Genomic DNA, 19,853 nt, shown 5'->3' on the forward strand with positions numbered 1-19,853 from the left:
GATACAGGTTGCCTCTACACCAAACAATGTTTTGCAGCCAATTATCCCAGCATTGCCTGCATATGACACATACACAGGGCTGTCCTTTTGAAGCTTGTATACTGTCTCTGGTCATGATGTAGCAGGCATTTAGTTCTTGGAAATCTGCAACGGAAAAATATCTCATCTTTGATGCTACATGACATTCCCCTTCACAGAATATGACTAAACAAGCACATCCTCCAACAAGCCAATCCTGCATGCTGAAGCCAGAGGACAACTTCTGTCACTGCGACAGTAAATACGGGCTGGTGAGGAAGGGACTTAAATGAAACCGTGCCAATACAGAGTCAGTCTGACCTCTAAATTACCTTGCGTGGGTATAATGTGCCAGAAGCTCCACATCCATATTGATAATGACACTGGTTTTTGGACATATGTCTCTGTGCTGGAAGGATTTTGTTTAAATGCAGGCAGCTTCAGTTTGAGGTTAAAAAACATCACAACAAAGGGAAAAATATACATTTACAGTATATAAAATAACAGTTAGGCCTTAAAATGTCATATATTTTGCTAAGTTGTGTACTTTTATTATCCCAAATGTTAAAAGTGTCCCTGAAAAACCCATAATTTTATTCAAGCTTTCATTTGGTCACTTGCTGCTATAACTTCTGGAGAAACGTCAGATGATTGGTCAGAGAGCAAGAAAGGAAGATGGCGACATGACAAACCATAGGGTGGCTGTGGCTCAGGGGTAGAGCCAGCGCTTTGTTGTCGGAAGGTTGCTGGTTCAATTCCCCTGGTCTGCATGTTGAAGTGTCCTTAGGCAAGATACTGAACCCCAAAACTGTGTATGAATTGCAATAAGTCGCTTTGGACAAAAGCGTCTGCTAAACGTAAAACATAGCATGAATAAAACTTTAATACATTACCTCAACTGCGATATTCATCCGCATTAGCTGTTTTTTTAACAATGAAAACAACAACTCCCTTGATCCTACGCTTCTTCATGATGTAATCAACGTCTTTTGTTTTCATTGTTTTGACTGACGGAGGCAGAAGTGACATAATGTGCGTTTCAAAAGGAACATGAGCAGCACAAAACTGAAATATGTGACAAAAAGTAATCTGATGCTGGAGGCAGACTCCAGTTAAAGGAGCAATAAGACAGATTTTATGGTCCCATTATAATACTGTACAGATTTTATTAACTTTATAGTGTCTGTTACTGTTTCACATCAACTTGAACAGTCTCTGTCTGTTCTATTATCATCTGCTTTATCTGCTACAGGTATATTATTCTCCTCACGTTGTACAGTAGTGGAATGTAACTTTAAGTACAAATTCAAGGTACTTGTAGCCTACTTTACTTGAACATTCACATTGTCTGCTATGTTAGATGTCCACACCACTACATCTCACTTTTTTACTGTCCAGTGAAAACCACGTATCTCTAAATGTGTTCAATCTAAATGTTTGTGAAACACTGAAGGATTACGTGTTCCCTCCACGGGTCGAGAAAATCCTCCCACTCCTTAAGCTTAATAACCTTTTTAAAATCCTCCTGGATTAGCCGGAAAATGTATCATCACAAAGCTGAAAACAGGCTGTTCTTCTTATAAAAAACATCGACTTTTAAGAGAATCGTGGTTGTCACGGGGCAGCGACACCACAAACACATGATGATCCCTTCAGATATGATGCACTGCTGTAGATTAAACTACCCGACAGCGAGTTAGTTAGAACTAGCTTGATCTTAAATGTCTACTGCAGTAAAATGAAACATACACATTAATCAGGGACCATTTTACTGCACACAAGTACTTTTACTTTGGTACTTTTTTTTAGGTTTCGTCTCTCAGTGGTATTAGTTCTTATAGCTCAGTAAAAGGGGACTTCTTTCACCACTGGCATTGTATTGTTCGATTGCTGTGTCTTTTAAACTCGATGTTTTTGAAAAACGATGTCTGAATTTTCGTTTAATTCCCAGTGAAGATGAACTTTGTTGACCACAAGTCTTGCTTTTCTTGACAGGAGGGTCAGAATGTTACCACAGTGAACAGTTGAACATTTCAGCTTCGACAGGAAAACACTGAAAGTGGAGGAACAAAAAGAAAAAAAGCTTGTTCTTTTAAGATGCAGAAAATAGAAGCAGGAATTTGCACATTAATAAGAAAGTGAACAGAAGTTCTTTCAAGTTTATAGCCCGGTATTAGTATTCTGATGCTACTCTGCAAAACACTCTTGGCTTCTCGTTCAAAGTTATGGATTACCTTTGCTGGCAGAATTAAACATCTCTGGAGCTGTTCCCTTTGTTGTTTAATACTGAAAAATGAGTAAATGAGCCTGAGGTTTTTTTGCAAAGTAAGTTTAAAACCATGTCAGTCACAGTCGAAGTTAAAGAAAGGGAAACCATTAAAAACACAAACAATCAAAGTGATGCTCCAATCGTCCTTTAAAACCCTGAATGAGCGGTGCTGGTGTTGATTCCAGGTTCTGTATCTGACAGATGATACTGAGCATCTGTTTCATATGTGCTGTCGTGGATAAATCCGTAAATCAACCAACACTACACGTCATTATAAAACATGAATTTAAATCAGTTTGTTTAACAAGGTTTGTCACTTCATTTAAAATGTGAAATTCAAGTTATAAATTCATGCTCAGGTTCACTGAGAAGAGTATAAATTTAGGACTCAGTGGACCAGATATCGCAGCAGAAATCTGCAGTAACCTTTAAAGGTGTCATTAGTTAAAAAATTGCCAGAATTCAAATAATCTGTGCTGTAGCTGGCATTAGCAAGTAGCTCAGTTGGCCATGGAGCTATGCGGGCCTACGAGCTGGCTGGAGTCTGGCCGCGCCACAAACTCGGATGACGGATGCCAGTTTGAAGACAGGGGACACAGTATGGAGGTGAGTAACAGAGTCGGACATCAGTAGCGGCGTGTAGAGCCTGAATATTTTCATATCTTACTCAGTGAACTGAGGATTTATTTTGACCAAACCAGAGAGTGTTTTGGCAAGTTTAATCTTGTTTATGTATTAGAAGATGATATAGGACGGCCTGGTGCTAGCTGGTTAGCATGCTAACTTCAGTAGACATCTCTGCAACATAGTACATAGATGTTTTTGGCATCACGTCAACACTTGCTCTTCACAGATTGCCCCTTTAAAATAATCCTCTTATAATGAACAGACACACGTACCCTTCTCTGCAATGTTGAGCAGTTTCAGACTTGTTAGTCTAGGAAGTTCAAAAGCAGGGACATGAACTCAGGTTACATTCAGAACAACAGTACATGCAGGTGTGTCTCTGCTCACTGTATGAGTTTGAACCCTGTCATGTCTGTTTCTAAGAGTTGTGTGTTCATTATTTTGGCTGAATTATAAAATTAACCCTGTTTGCACCTTACAGCAAACTAATGGTGGCTAAATATCTGCACAAACGAATAAATGCTACATTAACCTTTGTCATGCAGCCAAAGCTTGGACATCATAATATAAAGTAATAATGAATCTGATTAAAGTTTCACAACACAAATATTCCCTCAATACCACGGGTCATTTCTGCAAAGCTAGCTGCTAAAGCTTGTATTTTGAAAGTTCCTTGCCTTCTATATAACTCTAAAGATCAAGACTGATTCTGATTTAATGCATAATCCAACCGGCTGTAGTGTCAGACACCCTCAATTTCCTGCCTTTACAACCTAATGAAAAACACGTAGGACATATTGATGACTGAGCTTATCATTTCATGACATTTAAGCTCCAACAAACTTCTCAAAAGTTTTTTAACACCTCAATAATTTAGTACTTTTTAAGTCTTCTGTTGTGCGGAACTGGAAAAATAATTTATTTACAATAAGTCACAAAACCACAACAAGGCTCGTCACTTTAAATATTACCTCTGGCGACGGGTGTCCTTGTGAAATTAAACTGTTGCTTTATGTTAATCTCGATGATTCACTCGATTCATTTCCTTTAAATCTGAAAGATAATCAACTTGACAAGGCATGAAATGATTTCCTCTCACTGCTCATGCATTTTAAAACAATGGCACTCTAAGCAGAAATGCTCCCAGTCTATTTTCATATGCTCCAAAACGAACACATTTAGTGGTCACTTACTGGTTGTTGTTTATGTTTTTTTTAGATGACTTGTAAAAACTAAATCTAGGCTCACTTTCTATGGGAGTGTGGGCAGCTGGAGAAAACCCCCTTCATACATTTTGTGGTCTTTAAAGTTCAGACTTGTGAGTGAACAGTGCCACCTGCTGGGGAGATTTATGTGATCTTCAGACATAATGGAGGCAAAAACAAGAACCAAACTTCTGTGCAAATTCACAGATTTATGATACTGTACATTGTTTTGGGGGTTTTTTTTGCAGAAAATGGGCCACAGACAGTTTAAGAAAAGACAGACAAAAACAAAGTTCCTCTTTACTTTGTTCTTTATTACACATTAAATAGGAGTGGTGAGATTCATGGCAAAAAATAGACTCATTTGAGATCAGATCACCACTCTACACTGCCCACAACAGGTGTGTTGTAAAGTGGTCATTCATTCACTTCCCTAGACCTGGACCCAGTCACACTCTCTAGTCACATACACAGAGCGGAGTGAAACTCCATTAAAGCAACATTCATTTAGACACACCAACGAAATGAAGCACAATTTACAAAATATGCACCTTTCAGTATCACAACTATACAAAGGTTGTTAAAATATGATCCAGGTATAAATGATACATTTCAGAAATCAGCTGTTGGCACGCAATAAAGGAAGAGGAACATTTCAGTAAAACTACTTTTGAAACAGTATTGTTAACAAGAGGGTTCCATAATTAAAATTGCATTAACAGTTATTATCTACTTCATGAAAAAAAAAAAAAAAAAAAAAAAAAAGAGGTAATAATAAATTGGGTCAAAATTCATTACTCCTGAAAGCAAAATGTGTCACGTCTGGATTTTCTGTGTCAATCACATCTCTCCGCTAAAAGAGCATTTTGTGTATTTCTCGAGCACACACGGGACAAAGCAAATGTTGTCTCGGCTCCTTCTACCGTCTAAATGTAGCACCTAATGCAAACATAAAAGGCAAATAAAATCCCCGGGGGAACAGCGTGTAAATACGATGGAAATGGTGAATTATGGGTTGACCTTGGAAGGAAACTTGGCCTTTTTTTAATATAAATTCAGACAATTTTCTCTAAAAACCAATTTTATGGCAAATTATTGCCTCATTTACAAACATCAGTTCCAGTTACATCACCACGATACACGAGCTTTGTGAGAGAGAAAATGACAAATTACTTTGCTGGACAATCATTTCTGTTGAAAGGCAGTACACCAAACAGATTCAACACTTTAGGGAAATTCTTCGACAATAACGACTCTTTCAAAAGCTCTGCTAAAGGAAGAATTTGAAAATCCATTTGGACAACATATGGAACAACCTCTGTGACACCACACCAAGAGAAATATTCCTGAAAGCAGCTTAAAAAAAAGATGCAATCTGCTTTCTGGCTAGTCGCAAGCGAACGAGCCGGCAGCTTAGGAAATGTGTAAGGCATGACACCTCCACGGCTACTGAAGAATCACGAATCCTCAAATTTAGAAACATTGAATAAAAGATTATACCGTTAGCCTCAATCAGGAGGATGTCGAAGGGAGAGTTGTTTTGTAACAAAGCAGCAATGAAATGATTATTGTCAGGATGAATTAAAATGATCCTGCAGTCAAGAAGTTTACAGTAAAGAAAAGCAGGAAATGTGACCGGTGAGGTCAAACAAAGCTGTTAGACATTCGATTGTGAGGAGGCGTGAATCCCTGCAACATAAACCGACTCTGCACGGCCAACACAAAACCTGGCTGTTAGTCCCGTTTTATTATCACAAAACGGGTATAAATCTGGATCTCTGAATGTGTCATTAATCAAGCAGAAGTGGCTGATTTCTTTCTCACAAAAGCAAGTACTGATTACTTTATATAAACCTGAAAAACTGTATGACGTCCACTTGGGTCAGAGTTCCTTGTTGCTGGCTCTTTTTAAAACACATCAACCAGAGGCAGATTGCAATACCCATGTCTTTAAGGACACAATGCATGCAAAAAGAGAGAAAAAAAAACAAATGTCTCATGTAGGCATGAAATCACTCCCCACACAGTACAAAGCATTGACAAATTGCAAATTAATTAATAGCTAATTAGGGTGTTAAAACATTCGGAGAAGAGTAGGAGTTTGCATGCATACTTATATCAGTGACATAACTAAGTCATACCTAGAGGTCATTAGCGATGGGGAAATTACACAGTGGCTGGGACATTTGGATCTCATCTGGCTGAATGTTGGTCCTTTCTTCATATCTGTACTGTCGACGTAAAACCGGGATGAAAACTCGTTTCTTTGGCATCCCATACTTAAAAAGGGCATTACAGAACTTTTGCAGGTCATGACCTTTTAAGCAAAGGGAGAAAAAAAAACAAAAGAAAACTTTAAATTGTTAATGAATAATTTGTCATACATGAGTTGTGATGCAATTAGCTCACAGCTCCGCCGTTATAGAAAAATTATTCAGATTGACATCATCATCCTATTCAAAATCAAACAGGCTGTTGGACCAACACATGTGGGCAACTGGCACTAAACTGAAAATAAAGCTTATTGGTGTCCGAGTAGCAAATAACAGAAAAGGCAGAGATATTGGGTCAGGTTTAGTATTCAGTATGGTGGGTATTGAGAAAGAGGCTAATAATTTAGTGTAATGTACAAAATGTATTACTTTAACTGTTCAACATAGTTTTTTTTTTAGTCTGTCTTGAAAAGGGGTGATTATTCACATAAGTGTACACTTTGTCTTGGACTTCTTTTTCTTCTTTTTGCCCTCCTTGCTCATCTTCTCCTTATGCTTCCGGATTTCTCGCACTAATGTGTAAAAGGCATCGTCAACGCCCTGTGGAGAAAAAAAATAAAGAGAGGTTATTATCAGAGTTACAGGTTACTATTTTCACACTAGAATACAAATAATCATCCGATAAATGTTATACAGCCTGACAAAATGTAAAGGATTGACAATGTTCTCTGATTCTGAGGTGAAGTTTTAAAGGATGTTGAATTTAAAAGGGTAATTCAACTGCCAAAGACACAAAATTCAGTAGTTTTACAAACATTTTTATATCTATGGCAGTTTGAATTTGTTATTTTTTCTTACCCAATTCAATACCAGAAATTAAACTTAAAGCAACATTATCTAGAAATGGCATTTTGTGCGATCTGGCCCCCCCACAGTTAGTAAAAGATTGTAAATCCCTGGTCTAGTGCTAACTACAAACAAAATGTTTTACTTCATAAACAATGTTTTGGCTTGAAGCCTTGTATGTTGAAGTAAACATGTAGTAACGCTGTGATCCTTCCCCTCTCACTGAAGTTACATAGTGCAGAAACAAGTGATAGGGGGCAGAGTGGTTGACGCCATTCACCCTTTTACAAGACGCTGTACCATCAAAATGATACATAATGTTGCTTTAAATCGCCAAAAATTAGTCTTGGTCAATCAGTTTTCAACTTATTTTCTGTCAAGTGTACACCAGCATGACACACATCAGGGTGCAGGTAAATTTATCAATCCAGTCCAGGCTATGTGAGACACAGCTGAGTATAGTGCAGATCAAACTCCACTCTGATGTCGAGCATAAACATCAGCAGTGTTTCCCCTGACAACAACACAGACGGTAGCTGCACTTAAAAGGAGCCAATTTCTTTTCCCTCCAAATGTAATCAATCCAAATTTACAACTCCCACGTGTTTAAATGGTTGCTAAATAAAATGACAGAAGAATTTGTCCCATTTACATTTTGCAATAGTCTGCATGCGCTCAGCCAACACAAGCAAACTCTTGGAAAAAGATGGACCTGCTTGGCACGAATACTGGTTTACTGCTGTGGGTTTGTACTCCAGCAACAGTTTTGTAAAAATATTCCTCTAACGGAGTTATTGAACAGAAGGCGAGCCTTCTGTTTATCTCCGTAAAACTAATAAACAAACTATTTGAAGATGGTTCCCCTGGGAAAGATGCAACACTCAGAAAAGTGCCAGAAAACTCTGAAAAGCAACAAATTAAAGAGGAGACACATCTTCCTCAGGTGAATAGCTTTGATTTAAGTCAAAAAGCCAAGTGTGTTATTCGAGTTTATAAAACAACACTGATGTTTTTCTGACTGATGTGTTTAAATGAGGCTTTTATATTCTTGCTGAGATCTTATTCTGATTATTAGCGAATGAAAAGGCTCAATGTAAATGCAGCTAGTGTCTGTTGATGCCACAAGTCTGAGGCAATTAATGGAACAGTTTGTTTAGTGCAATAAATGTGCTGATGAATCTGCGAGGAGCTGCAGAGTGAAGAGTCAGGTTGACTTTAGGACGGCAGGAAAGGAGAGAAGAAAGAATAAAAAGGGATTTGAAAAGAAAAACTCTCTCACCAACACACACACACAAAATTTTCGTTCACAACATATCTTGCCAGTTTCTTGGACCACATCCTCCTTTGGAAAAATATCAGCACATGATTTGCTCCCACATTCACCCTAATCTCCTTTACACACACATACACACAAACACATTGGCTCACCGGCCCATATACCCCTTTCTTTATGATGATTTCAGAAGATTAGGACGCTTTCGCACTGGTATCTGAATCCGGGAACGATTTGCACGAAAATTTGATAACATGAGCGATTAATCTGAACACGCGTGCAGACAGAGAATCTAAGTCAACCTGAATGAGGTGGTCTGATTGGCTGCAGGCCAACTGCAGTATGACTGAACGCAATCCTTTTTGCTCAGGAAGACATATCCACTTTTGGTATTTTACCAACAAAATAGGACAGATAAAATATCTCACTGGTGGATAAGCGCAGAATAAAAATCCCAAATTGATGCCATGATACATTTTCTCCAGTAGAGTAGTGGTAGGGTTGTGCTTGGGTTTTTCGTTTTTTTGAAGTATGTTTTGAGCCAATTGTGATGGTTGCCTGTACATCAGTCTCATTGTTTTGCATGCGCCCGTCATCATTTGCTTGTGGAAACGACGGTGAACACCTTCACCTTGATGAGGAAAGAACAAAAATATACCCACGAGATCGGAACAAAATAGGGCTGCATGATTGCAATTATTTTGACAGATATTTCAATATGATCATGATTAGTGGAAATGATTTTTTTTTTGCTTTGCCATGTTTTCATTTTCACTGAAAAAAACTAATATGATGATGTGCCGTTCCTTGGGGTCTGCACCAAACAAACTTGTTTTCTTACATCTTGAGAACAACATTTGTAGGTCAGAGGATCACTGCAGCACTACAGTACTTCATTATAATGCTGTTTGTCACACATTTGGATATTGCGCTTGGACATATTGCGATTTCAATAATATTTCAATCAATTGTGCAGCCCGAGAGCAAAAGTGGAAAGCAGGACCAGCGGGGTTAGCGGAAGGGGGAGATGAGTCGCGTTCAGACGAAGCCAGTGTGAAAACGACCTTAGATAATAATCAGCCATGACACAAAGAGACACTGAAAAAGGGAAGAAATCATCTGTTTCAGCCTCCTGTTAGAGCTTCACCACAGCCCAAGTAGAAACCAGCAGGTTAGCTTTGAGAATCCATGAAGCACCAGCTCTCACTGCGCCTCTTCTCTCCACAGTCCCCACTAACGACACACACACACAAAGACACACAGAGCTGGTGGGCGCGCGGCTGCATACACTTACCCCTTTCACATCACAACACACTTTTTAAGCTTGACACAGCGCGGAGTCTTTTCTTCCTTGCTGAGCTTATTGAGCCGGTACAGCCTGATCTCCCGTACCAGAGTGTAAAAGGCATCTTCCACTCTCTGCAGTATAAGACACAACTTCCCTCAATGTTGAGGAATACAGGAGGACATACTGTGTTGGTGCATGTGTTACATCTTACAGATACAAAATGAGGGTGGGGTCTACCTGCAATGTCTGGCCAGCCTCATCATCTACATAGACTGATACTCCACCCAAAGCCTGTCATGTGAATACCGAACACTCACCTCCTGAAGCCTTGAAAATGTTTGCAGTTTCCTTCTGCTCAGTGAAATTAGCAGCGGCTAGATTGAATTCCAGTGGTGACGAGTTTACATGGCATAACAAAAAATTATCAACGCATCCTAAAATTTTAGGGCTGGGCAATAAATCTATATTATATTGTCTTCTTGATATGAGACTATACATCGTCTTAGATTTCGGATAATGTTATATCGTGACATGGCAAGGGTGTGGTCTTTTCCTGGTTTTAAGGCTGCATAACAGTAATATGATTTCATTTTCTGAGCGTATTAGACTGTTCTACTTGACCGAATCACTGACGTCACGCCAACAACAACAGTCACTGCCGAGTGGACAACTGGTGGCTGATTTGCATTGCAGAGATATCAGCAAACTTATTTTTTCCTGTTGTCATTTTCGGCCATGTGAAAGTATAGTCATCCCTACCAAATCGATGCAATTTCAAGATATTTGGTCAAAAATATTGTGACATTTGATTTTGTCGCCCAGTCCTAACATTTGAGGTGAAGCGGAGATTTCAAAATATTAAAAAAGATATGTATCGCGATGTAGCCTGAAAAAAAACGCATATTGTTCAAAGGCCATATTATAAAATGCAGCTTGCTACACTGTGTGTTATGCTTTTGCCGTCTTTCAAGTTCTGACAGGCAGACTGTATTTAGCTGTATTATTTGCACCATGCTGAGCACATACAAGGACAGTGAAGAGGTGGATTATGGTGCATGAGTGGGTTGAGAATTTTTATATTTAATTTTCAGTGGAATCCATTTAAACTGAACTAAAAAAAAAATTTGAATTTTTAAAAAATTCCAAAGAAACGCCACCTTTTCAGCCCACAGTGGGTGAGTGTCACTAAAAATATCTGGTGGAGCATCACTTTAACCGTCTAGCCTAAAAATAAGAAGTGCATGCATTAGGAGCTTATTTAGTGCATTTTACATCATGTGGGAGATTTCCCAGAGAAGTCAGAGAAAGTCAGTGAGATCTGGAAAACACTGTGTGACTTTGAAAGCAAGAGACAGTTGCTGCTGGTCCAACAACAGCAGCGTGATATGAATAGTGAATTATTGTAGGTGGGAATAGGTGAACAGAGAAATCAGTCATTGTGTCATTAATTTCCCCCGCACCAGAAGGATCCATGATTCACCCCCAGGTCAAAGAGACCAAGAAAGGATGTGTTTACAGATCACTGCGTCAGCCGGTCAGCCACCTAACGCCATGCTCACGACACGCACACACACACGCGCACACACACCATTTGATGCGTCTACGCCACGGCAAATCTTCCAGCACCCAGTCACAGTAACCAGTAAGCAGAATCATTAACCCCCCTGAGCAATTACCGACTGTTTGTCCTTTCATGCAGACTCCTTGACACACATTTACTGATTTGCTGATTATTTATAATTCAGGGTCCTTTGAAAATGGCCCTAATGATGATATAATTTCACATGTCCATGACAGAGTAGCATGCAATGATTACATTATCACCCATAAATAAAATATTCAATTAACCAAGAGGATTTAACGATGTGCAGCGCATTGCCCGAGACATTTCCAAGCAAAATTATTATAAACAAGACCATTAGAGCCACTGAATGTAACACAAATCAACAGCACCACATGACTCAAGACTTGAAATTATTCCTGTGATCCAAGTGCAAAAGATTATCAAGCCTATGCAGGGACACTTTTCATAATGAGCTACATCTCCCTGGGAAAGTAATAAAATTTGATTCAAAGTGAAAATTATAGAAGGACTGCTGTGTCCATCAAGCCAATAATCCCCCTGAGACCACATGCAGCTTCTCACCATTCAACATGCTGTACAGACCTGCAGTGGAGTACTCCAGCTGTTCAGTGACAGACTGACAAGTTAAAGTGTTCGAAGGCGTGGCCGTCTCTGGCCGCACTCTCACCTGTCTGGTTTTGGCTGAGGTCTCAATAAAGGGAATGCCGTAGCTGCGTGCTAAATCCTGAGCCTGCTTGGTGTCCACTGTCCGGGACGGGAGGTCACACTTGTTCCCCACCAACACCATGGGGACATCTTCGGAGTCCTTCACCCGCTTAATCTGTTCTCTGGACGTTGACAGACACAATAGACATTCATTTTACTGAAATCCAAGTGAGAGTAAAAAGCGTTTATCTGTTCAGAGTAGGGCTGGGTGATATGGGTGGAAAAAAAATAAGGAAATGGGTGTGTACTGTACGTGCAAGCCAAAAACTGCAGACTGACTGGCTGTTGTCACATTTATTTCTGTTCTGTGATAGGCTGTTAGACGTATCCATACAGTAAAAAATGTTTAAAGCTCAATATCGTCAGAGGTTCATTTTATCATGATCCTGTATCAAGATTGTTCTGTCGGCCAGGCTAATTTAGAGTACCTGCAATAACTTCATTTTGCTCAATGCTGCAACCTATAAGCATACATATACTGCAACTATCAGGCATTATTCTGCCTGTTTTTAAACTTTGATGTGGTGCCAGATTTTGTTAAGACCGGTTATCATTTATTCAAACATGAAAACTGAGTCCTACAATGTTGTCACAATAAATTTATAGGGAGTTGCAGCTCTACATTACGTCTTTTCCCTAAACTCTGCATGTCAAAATGTCACATTCACATTTCAAGATCTTTTTTAAATTTTTTTTCTATTTATTTTCTATTTAACTTTATGCGTATTTGTCTGGTTCTTTTTCCTGTACTTGTTGCAGCTTGAGCTGTTGTAACAGGTGAATTTTCCCGTTGTGGGATAAATAAAGCCCATCTAATCTAATCAAACCACCACATATAAAATCTTTTAAAAAAAATGTCAATGTGTTTTATTTTGTTTTGTTTTTTTAAACTCGTTGTTTTTGACATCGTGAAAACATGGTCAGTGCCTCACACCCTTCGGCGAACCTACAACACTGCCTTCACAGAGGGTCCAGAGAATGCAGTCTGTCAGCTCACCTATAGTGGTGAATGTCCTCAAAGGACTTGGTGTTGTTGATGGCAAAGACACAGAGGAAGCCCTCTCCTGTCCTCATGTACTGATCCCTCATGGCGCTGTACTCCTCCTGACCTGCAGTGTCCAGGATGTCCAGCAGACATGTCTCCCCGTCGATCACTACCTGCTTTCTGTAGGAGTCCTGAAGGAGGAACAGGTCAGAAAGTGATCAGAATGACTGCGAATGGGTGGAAAGAGCATCCTAATAAACAGCTTAATAAAAATAAAAGATGGTTGTGGATGATATAATGCAAGAGTCATTTAATTTTATTCATACTTAAGGTTTTTATAAGGGCATTTTAAAAACAAATAACGTATTAGGCCTGCCACAATAGTTGTGGTATGACTTATACATATTTTATTGTACATATTTTATGTTGTGTTTCCCGCGTTTTATTTATTATTTTGGTTGTGTGGTTTCATTTTATTTATGTTTGTTTTGTTGATGATTTTCATATTTTTTTCACATTCCAATGTTTTCATATCAGGAATTAAAAGTTAATTGCTCTTGGAAAGGGTATATTTACATTACTAAGCCACATTCCCTCTCAGTAGCATAAAATGGTCTTAAAATGACAATGATAGTTTATCACAATTATTTCTGGGACAATATATCATCCAACAAAGGTCAGTCATCAGGACAGGTCCACATGGTACAATAGAGTAACAGCTTTTAAAACTGCATGTTTTTCTGATATTCAGCGATATTAATGGATAGGTGATTAGAATCAAATGATAACTAATATTACAATAATCAAAACAAATATTTGGCTTAGTGAACTGTGGTGAAAAGTTATTTAAAAAGTATCCATGATGAGCTTTTTTATTTTTATTAAAACAGAAGTTTTACATGGCCTCATCGTGACATGATTATTTCCACATGATTTTGCCAGAAGACGTCACAGGAGGACACTTAATTACTGCCCTGCTCTAACTGTTGTAGGGCACTCTTGTTTCCAGCAGACCTCGAATTATAATGGAGGTCCCAGTTTCCACTGTGTCAAAGCGCTCCGGCTTTTCATCACGCTGATGGCCGTGCTCAGTCTGATCCAACACAAATAATTACCGTCTGATCCAGCGAGCGGCTATTGTTTCAGATGTTATCTAGAATTCAAATAATCTTTAGTGGAGCTCTAACCTGCAACAGCACATCAATAATTGATTGATATCATAGTGAGGCTGTGTTCACTCAGCAGAGGCTGGCCCCCTGAGAAAGCAGACAGGCCTGCAAGGAAAGTTATTAAAAACCTGTTTGGTGTCTTTTAAAGACTTGAACCAGAAGAACCTGCTGCAGCTCCTTTTTTCTCCTTCTTCTGCTTCCATAACAAAATACACACAGAACCATGCACACGGTTACAGACTTTCACATGCATGTCCATGCACAGAAAGTGTCTTTACCTCAATGGTGGGGTCATATTCATCCACAAAGTGATTCTGGATGAGCTGAATAGTAAGTGCGCTCTTGCCAACGCCACCAGCTCCCACCACTACCAGCTTATATTCTGTCATGATTCACCTGTGGGAACAAAAAAGGAAAAAGAAGAACATTTTATTCAGATATTCCCACAAGCAGTCATTTGGCACAGCATCAACTCATCTAGTGCTCCATCAGCGCATTAAAAGTCTCTTTGAAGCACTGAATTGTCGCTTAAAACCATTTTGTCAACCAGCTCCGTTTGCTGCTCTCCATTTCAGCCTGACAAGCTGTCAGTTCACGAGGAAATCTGTGTCCTCGGTACTGGCAGAGTGAGAAAATGGTAATGTATCAACATCACTTCCATTGAGAAACTCCTACAGCCTGTGTGAAAAAAAAGCCTCAACTACTTTTTTTTAATAACACTGTTGATGCACTGGAAAATTAGATTTCATACAGCTATGTTTATTTTGCTTTTCATTTAGAAAATGCCCATTTTAGTATTCAAGAGGAAACTATAATCACCACCAAATAAATATGATGGTTCAAGTGCAAGAGATTATGTGCAAATGAGGGAACATAAAAACAAAAAAAAAAGAAACCCGTTACTGAATTCAGGAAAATCCCAGAAAAATAAATAAAAATGTTGATGAGCTCCTATTTTGAAATGAATTAAACTAAAACTGTGACCGTGGCACAGAAATAACTTCATACCACAAATAATCAGGTAGTGAGGTACAAGAAATTCAGTCAAGTTATGAATCGCTAATCAAATGTCTAAATCCAGCAGCACATTCAGTGGCGTTTTCTGTGTGGCAGCCACACAGCAGAAACTAACCCCAGGCAGAAATCTATGACATTACATTAAGGCTCCAAAATTGACAAGCGACTGGGAGGCTCTCTGCTGTCTGCTTTGTGGAGAAGCACCCGTCAATAGTGGCAGCTGGCCTTTTCAGAAGTTACAGAGCATGCTGCTCACAGCTCTGCACAGCCTGCAGTCAGGGAGGAGCTCCACTGAATATTATTGCCTTTTCTAAACAAACAAAAGCCAGAATGTGGTTTGATAGGTATCTAGCCAACAGAGGTTCACTTAAGGGTTGTTAGTGCTCCTGACACTTTTAAATGCTCCCATGATGAGCAGTGTTACATATAAAATTACATCTAACATGGACTGCGATTTAGACATATTACAGCGAGGCTGTTCTGTCCATTAGGAAACAATCTTATCTGTACCTGAGCAGATAAGACTACTGACAATGTCACAGGCCGTCCCGGCGACATTTGAAAGTTGTCTGCCACATGCTTGCCATACCGGGAGAATTATCAACACTTTTCATCTTATTAGGCAGTGAAAGTGCCTTTGAATGACTGAATGTAGTACATGTGCAGTTAGCAGTCCAGTATTCAGCAAGGATGTGTTTATTTATTTTATTTCACCTTCATTATACCAGAAAGTCCCATTGAGAACAGGATCTATTTTACAAGAGAGACCTGGAGGTAGCAATAGTATAAAAAAAAATCACAACATTTAACAAAATGCAACATATACAAAAATCACAATAAAACAGATGAACACAAGAAAAACAACAACATGCCTCCTTCATTCCTAATGATGCTCTTAAAATCAATGGAGGAGCACAACTTATTATAGGTTTAATAATGAGTCAACTAGAGTAAAACATGACATATTCACAGGGTACAATAGAGCATGTTGCCTTAAAAGGTGGTACAGTTTTGCTGCTGGGGCATTTAAATGGCACATTAATTTCCTCATAATATGACTGTGCCAGTCATGGGCGCTGTTTGCTTTATGTTGACATCATCTGGGATGGCATTGTGTAGACACCTTTTTTTTATTTACTACATCACTAAAACAAAGGGTAATCCCAATGCAAACTTGCTTTTTTTGTTTCCTCCAAACAATGTCACACCAGGAGAATCAGCAGCATGGCGAGAACTAATTAGCAGCCACATAAATATTGGGCTACTTTACAAGTTAGTCGCTTATGTCAATTAGCCGAGGTTTTTTTAAAAACAGGCCTCCCCACTTTTCAATGAAACCCCTCTGCGCCTGTGCTCAAGCCGGCGATAATAACACCCAGAAACAGGCTTTAAAGTCGAGAGGAATTTGATTTAAATCCACTAGCTCTGTGCCCGCAGGGTTGCCAGATTTTGGTTGTGTGGAAGAAAAAAAAAAAAAACCTCCCGAGTCCTTGTGTTTAAATAACCGGGCTGCTGTTGCTGTTAGCTAGCATTAGCATTGGAGCTCGCCCACAGCCTCAAAAAGTAAGCTAACTTAGCCCCCCTCTGTGAGCTAACCTAGCGTGGTTTACAAGTGTAATTCATTAACGTGGCGTTGTCTTACATCGTCTGCTCGTACAAACTCGGTACCATTCATTCATTAAAAAAAAAAAAAAGAGAAAAAAAAGGGGGTTGAGGGTGCAGCTTTTTGAAGCCGCCATTGACAAGCTAGCCCAAAAAGGTCTGCATTGCAGGGCCAGACGTTAGGTTAACAATTGGGCGTAGTTTGCACTCATAACGAAAATGAATATTTCCACCACAATGACACGGTTCAGCGGTGCCACAGCGGGCACACGGGGCCCTATCTACTAAATAATAGAGTAAAAACATCGCTACAAACCCCCTCGAAGCCACCACATGTACGAATCTTATCCGTGTAGTTTTTACCTTTTAGCGAGTGGAGTTCCGCGTCCGAAGTAGCGACCAAAGAAGTCAAGCTGATAATCCTCTCGTTTCACACGATCTCTGCATTTCCTATTTCACACCGAAACGCCCGCATTTACGTCGGTCTACCTCGTTTTTTTTCCCAGTAGCAAAAGCCGGGTACATGCGAAGAAGAGAAAAAAAAAAGTGGGTAAATTAATCGATTGAACTTTCCATTTGATCCCAGCGTCCGGCCTAGCTGCTCAGGTTGGCCTCCTTTAAGCGAATATGGGCGGATACCGGGGCGCACTTTACCCAGAAAGCATAGCTGAGGATTTCAACCGGTTTGGGGCATATCGCTCGACTCTGTGTCGCAACACGGCCACAAATACGCGTTTCATTGTCTTATATAAATGTATTATTCATGTTTTAATTCACGACTGTATATTTTTTTTACAAACCCTGATTACCAAGTGTTGTGAATGTAATGCTTTTATACTACTTGTTGTTGGTTTTTTTTAAACTTGCATTACATCTCACTTGAAGCCAGATGTAATAATTTTATATTCATGCTTAAAAATGATCACAGACGATATTAAAAGTATGTAGGTCACATGGTGTCAGTTTCTGGACGTCTCCTCTCAGTATGGTGATCTCCTGCCGCTGCCTGCTGCAGAGTCAACAAAGCCAAGGGGGCGACTCCACTATATATAGGCTCTAAATATAACCGAGCTGTGCTTGGAGGGACGTCATTCCCAGGCAAGGAAATGATTTGGCAATCCCATGTCAGTTTTCCAAAGTGTTCACTAGGCTGCCTCCTGCGCACTGTATGCGCATAGAGGCGCGCAAGGCTCGACACAAAACAAAGACCCCAACACTAAAAATCACCCTGAACATGCAAAGATAAGGAGGGAAACATACACCAATCTATGTTTTGATTATTTTGTAGATGTAATTATTTAATGACAAGGATCCGATAGAGGGAGTGTCCCCTTTTGAAAGACACAGTAAACATATGGTTAATATTTAGATGGATACTTTCCCTTAAATCCTAATAACCAATAGGAAAAAATGCTGGAAAAAAAGAGGTATATAAAAAGAAAAAGCATGAAATACAACAAAGATTATACATTATTTTAGCTTCACGCAGCAGACACACTAGAGGTCACTATTGACTTCTTGTCTGGCAGCTCACCCAAGTTGCACAACCATGTTTGTGATTTGAAATAGAAGTGAAAGTAAATTTTAATCTAAAATTATTTTGTTTTCGTTTTTGTGTAAGAAATCCCCCGTCATTTAAAATTAGGGGAAGCCCTTGCCGCCTAGGCATTAATTAATTTATTGGGGGCAGGGATTAGTAACTGCACCATGTTTGAGACAGGATTTATACAACAGTAAGCCAATTTTGAAGAAAAACACACTGTGCATGAAGTTGTAGTTTCATGCCAAACAATAACAATACATGAATAAAGACAGCGTGTGATGCCTTGTAATAAATTAAACTATCCAGCAGGATGCAAAAGTATGTGAAAGAAAGTGTTGTGTACATTTTTTGACAGTTAAAGTGTTAATAATTTCACATTTATAACGAAAAGTCTTCGAGGGTAGAAAGGTCACACTTTAACAAGAATTAATTCACATCTAGAACCACATTACACTGGTCATTAATCATATTTATATCACTATCGATATATACGATATATAACATCATAATTCACTGTAACTTGAAGTTTGCAAATGTTAAGTAAGTGTAGAGCTCATCTGAGAGCTTGTTTCCCCACTGATGCAATACAGAGAAGCTTCAGTGCAGTAAATCTATAGATTAGGCACCAAATGCCTTCTATAGCACAATATAATTTGTATTACATTACCAAAAATCACATGGCATTAAAATTGCCACATTTTCTATTTACAGCTGCTGTGCTACACATAAAAAATTAAGAGCTTTAACAACAGTATAAAGACGTTTTGGATATGACACAACAGGACAGTCACAGGTGAATCTGATCACCATAACAAAGCTGCTCTTCAGGCACAGTGACTCACTAGAACGGCTTCCTGCACAATAAAAGGCCATCACTAACGTCATTCGTCACACCTGCTTGTTAAGATATCTGCTGTGAAAAGATTACACTCGGGCATTGTCTTGAGAACAACTTGCCAAAGATTAAAATAGAAGTTATAAAAACACTATTTTATAAACAAAATTAATCTTTCAATCTTAAGTACAAATGCATGTTCAGAGAATAAAGCTGTAATCCTGACCTGCAGTCTTTAACCAGACTTGATCACTGACTAAAGGCATTTAAACCTGCTGACTACACCGCCCTCAGACCGACAGGAGACCAAACCGAGACCATATTTAGAGATCTGACAGCTCCAGCTGACATTTCGTCACAACCGTCTGTTCTGTCACAAGAGGGCAGTAAACCTCCATTTATATATGGTCCCACTGCCAACAGTCCATCAGCTGCTCCAGTTGATTATACTGCAACTTTAAGTTTATCTATTACAAACAACTCACACATAAAAATAGAATTATTCTTACATTATAATTGTTGACTGTTTCATATAAATTTATTTCATTTAATGTGTAACAAAAACACGTTCTGACAGTTATTACCCTCAGCAATATATTCTAAAATTCATATTTATAATAACACATATAATCATAGATTTTGCATTGAATTTGGAAGTCTATATCTATCTATA

At 39.0% G+C, this 19,853-nt stretch overlaps 1 protein-coding gene across 1 annotated transcript; it reads right to left on the minus strand.

Annotated features, from left to right (window-relative positions):
- Positions 1 to 4,412: 4,412 nt before the first annotated feature.
- On the minus strand, positions 4,413 to 17,546 carry kras (v-Ki-ras2 Kirsten rat sarcoma viral oncogene homolog). Its single transcript, XM_084363883.1, has 5 exons — positions 17,166 to 17,546; positions 14,462 to 14,579; positions 13,027 to 13,205; positions 11,992 to 12,151; positions 4,413 to 6,932 (listed from the first exon to the last, which is right to left on the minus strand). Exons 2-5 carry the CDS (start codon positions 14,570 to 14,572, stop codon positions 6,816 to 6,818), a joined length of 567 nt encoding a protein of 188 aa, XP_084220009.1. The 5' UTR covers positions 14,573 to 14,579; positions 17,166 to 17,546; the 3' UTR covers positions 4,413 to 6,815.
- Between the last annotated feature and the right edge of the window lie 2,307 nt (positions 17,547 to 19,853).

The sequence above is a fragment of the Pagrus pagrus genome (genome assembly GCF_965226575.1).
Source record: "Pagrus pagrus genome assembly, chromosome: 10".
NCBI classification, from domain to species: Eukaryota; Metazoa; Chordata; class Actinopteri; order Spariformes; family Sparidae; genus Pagrus; species Pagrus pagrus.